This window comes from Ammodytes marinus, assembly GCF_949987685.1.
Source record: "Ammodytes marinus genome assembly, contig: scaffold_529, whole genome shotgun sequence".
In the NCBI taxonomy this organism is placed as follows: domain Eukaryota; kingdom Metazoa; phylum Chordata; class Actinopteri; order Uranoscopiformes; family Ammodytidae; genus Ammodytes; species Ammodytes marinus.
Genome location: NW_027648062.1, coordinates 1 through 2,500, shown reverse-complemented (window position 1 = coordinate 2,500; position 2,500 = coordinate 1). Strand labels below are relative to the sequence as shown.

Below are 2,500 nucleotides of genomic sequence, written 5' to 3'. Positions count from 1 at the left end.
TAAAATGTGACTAAAACTAAGAAACATTTTCATTTTAAGACTGAATCTAAGAGTTCTTCCAAATTAAGAATAGAAAATGTTTTTTTAAGGGGACACTGTGTAACATTTTAAGTAATGTATTAGCTTAAAATCAATATCCTCATTCATAAATATGTCCTCATTGGTGTAAAATCACCTCTGCCAATAATCTGAATTATCCTCCTGAGCGGAGAATTACAAATATTAATGTTACATTTTGTACATTGAGCAGGCAGGTCTTATGGAGGAATCCATGTTGGTTGGAATGTCATCAGGTGCATTGTTTAGAATTTAGAATTGTTCTTGTCCTTGAAGGCCACTGTAGCTTCTGTTATTATTCTAAAGGGGTGGGGTTACCCAGGGAGTGTTGCATTCTAGAACTTTGTAGAACTTTCTTGATGATGTCATATTACACACTGCCCCTTTAAAATTAATTATTAAATAGATTATGAAAAAAGAGAGATAGCAACTTAAAATTTATTAATAACATTTTTATTTTGAATAGATTTACTTTGTTACCTAGCGAATCCGACGGCGTGGCTGAGGCAGTCTGCCAGCGCCACCTGTCTGTCTTCCTCCGTCTCCACAGACAGTTTGTTGAGCAGGAGTCTGAACGCTTCCATGAGCGGCAGCAGCAGAGAGCGCATCAGAGCCTGCTTCCTCTCCACGGGGCTGTCGCCGTTCACGATCAGCACGCCCGCCGTCTCAAACATGAAGAGCTGGTCGTCACTGGTCAGCAAAGACAGGAAGCCATTATCCTGGAGGGGGGAGGGAGAGGGAGAGAGAGAGAGGGAGAGAGAGGGAGGGAGGGAGACAGAGGGAGGGAGGAAGAAGGAAAGGGAGAGAGAAAGAAAGAAAGAGAGAAAGAAAGAAAGAAAGAAAGAAAGAGGGACAGAGGGAGGGAGAGAGGGAGGGGGAGAGAGAGGGAGGGAGGGAGAGAGAGAGGGAGGGAGGGAGAGAGAGAGGGAGAGACAGAGAGACAGACACTATTAATACTATTATAAATAGAGGCACTGTGGAGCCCTGCTAAACATTTAATACGGTTCTCTGCATGTCACGCCCCTCTCTGCCCCATTTCACCGCTGTCTCTTCACACTGTCAATAAAGCATGAAAAATGCCCCCAAAAAAAAAAAAAAAAAAAAAAAAGACAGGATAAATGGGGCGCCCGTAGCTCAGTGGGTAAGGCAAGGCAAGTTTATTTATATAGCACAATTCAGACATAAGGCCACTCAAAGTGCTTTACAGGGGGCAAGATTAGAATACATAAAACACATTATAAAACATTTAAAAGCGAATAAAAGAAGGGTAGGGCAACTCTGTCTCTCCAATCTGTCTAATAAAAAGCAAAAAGGCCCAAAAAAGACATAGGATGAATATGTTACTTACAGGAGGAGCCAGTTCCAACAGGTCCTGGATTCTGGTCAGAATGTCCTCGATGAACGCTGTCATGTGTTTACTGCAAACACAAAGCACTGATGTTAAGACCAATATACAGTGTGTGTGTGTGTGACTGACTGACAGAGTGTGTGTGTGTGTCTGTGTGTGCGTGTGTGTGTGTGTGAGACAGAGTGCGTGCCTGTGTGTATCTGCTTGTGTGTGAGAGTCAGTGAGAGAGTGTGTGTGTGTGTGAGAGAGAGAGTGTGTGTATCTGCTTGTGTGTGTGTGTGTGTGTATAGAGAGCGAGAGAGCGAGAGAGAGAGGGTGTGTGAGTGTGCGTGTGTGTGTATATCTGCTTGTATGTGTATATATCTGTGTGTGTATCTGTTTGTTTGTGTGTGTGTGTGTGTATATCTGTGCGTGTGTGTGTGTATCTGAGTGTGTGTGTATAAAGTGAAGTGAAACTCACTGCAGTGTTTTGACGAATCTAGAGAAGAGATAAGCGACTCTGCTGCGAACCTTCGGACTGTTGTGTCTCAATCCTCTCTGGTCTAGAAACGCCATCTGATAGTAAACAACACAATCAGTTATTTAACATTGTGGGCGACCGTGGCTCAGGTGGTAGAGCGGGTCGGCCAATGATCCAAGGATTGGCGGTTCGATCCCCGCCCTGCCACCTGTGTCATGGTTGTTGTGTCCTTGGGCAAGACACTTCACCCACCTTGCCTCGTGTGAATGTGTATGACTGCTGTATGTTTGAGGTGGTGGTCTGAGGGGCCGTAGGCGCTGAATGGCAGCCACGCTTCCGTCAGTCTGCCCCAGGGCAGCTGTGGCTACTATCGTAGTTTACCACCACCAGTATGACTGTGTGTGAATGAATGGAACCTGGAACCCTGTAAAGAGCTTTGAGTGCCTTGGCAATAAAGCGCTATATAAAACCTATCAATTATTATTATTATTATTAACAGCGTTCTCCAGAATCACTGACTACACCTTTAATTTATAACACATTACACACAGACTATGAAAAACACACATGATCTAATGTTAAACATGAGTATATTCCCTCACCAGAACATTGGGGATGTGCTGAGTCTCTCTCTC

At 44.0% G+C, this 2,500-nt stretch overlaps 1 protein-coding gene across 1 annotated transcript in view; it reads right to left on the bottom strand.

Moving 5' to 3' along the window:
* Positions 1–2,488, bottom strand: part of LOC307271120 (exportin-T-like) — a 9,680-nt gene extending 7,192 nt beyond the window's left edge. Inside the window, exons 1-4 of the mRNA XM_080054993.1 lie at positions 2,468–2,488; positions 1,866–1,960; positions 1,406–1,475; positions 538–776 (exon numbers count right to left, since the gene is read on the bottom strand). Coding sequence (XP_079911119.1) covers positions 538–776; positions 1,406–1,475; positions 1,866–1,960 — 404 coding nt within the window. The 5' untranslated portion in view covers positions 2,468–2,488. The remainder of the gene's footprint in view (positions 1–537; positions 777–1,405; positions 1,476–1,865; positions 1,961–2,467) is intronic.
* Positions 2,489–2,500: the final 12 nt, after the last annotated feature.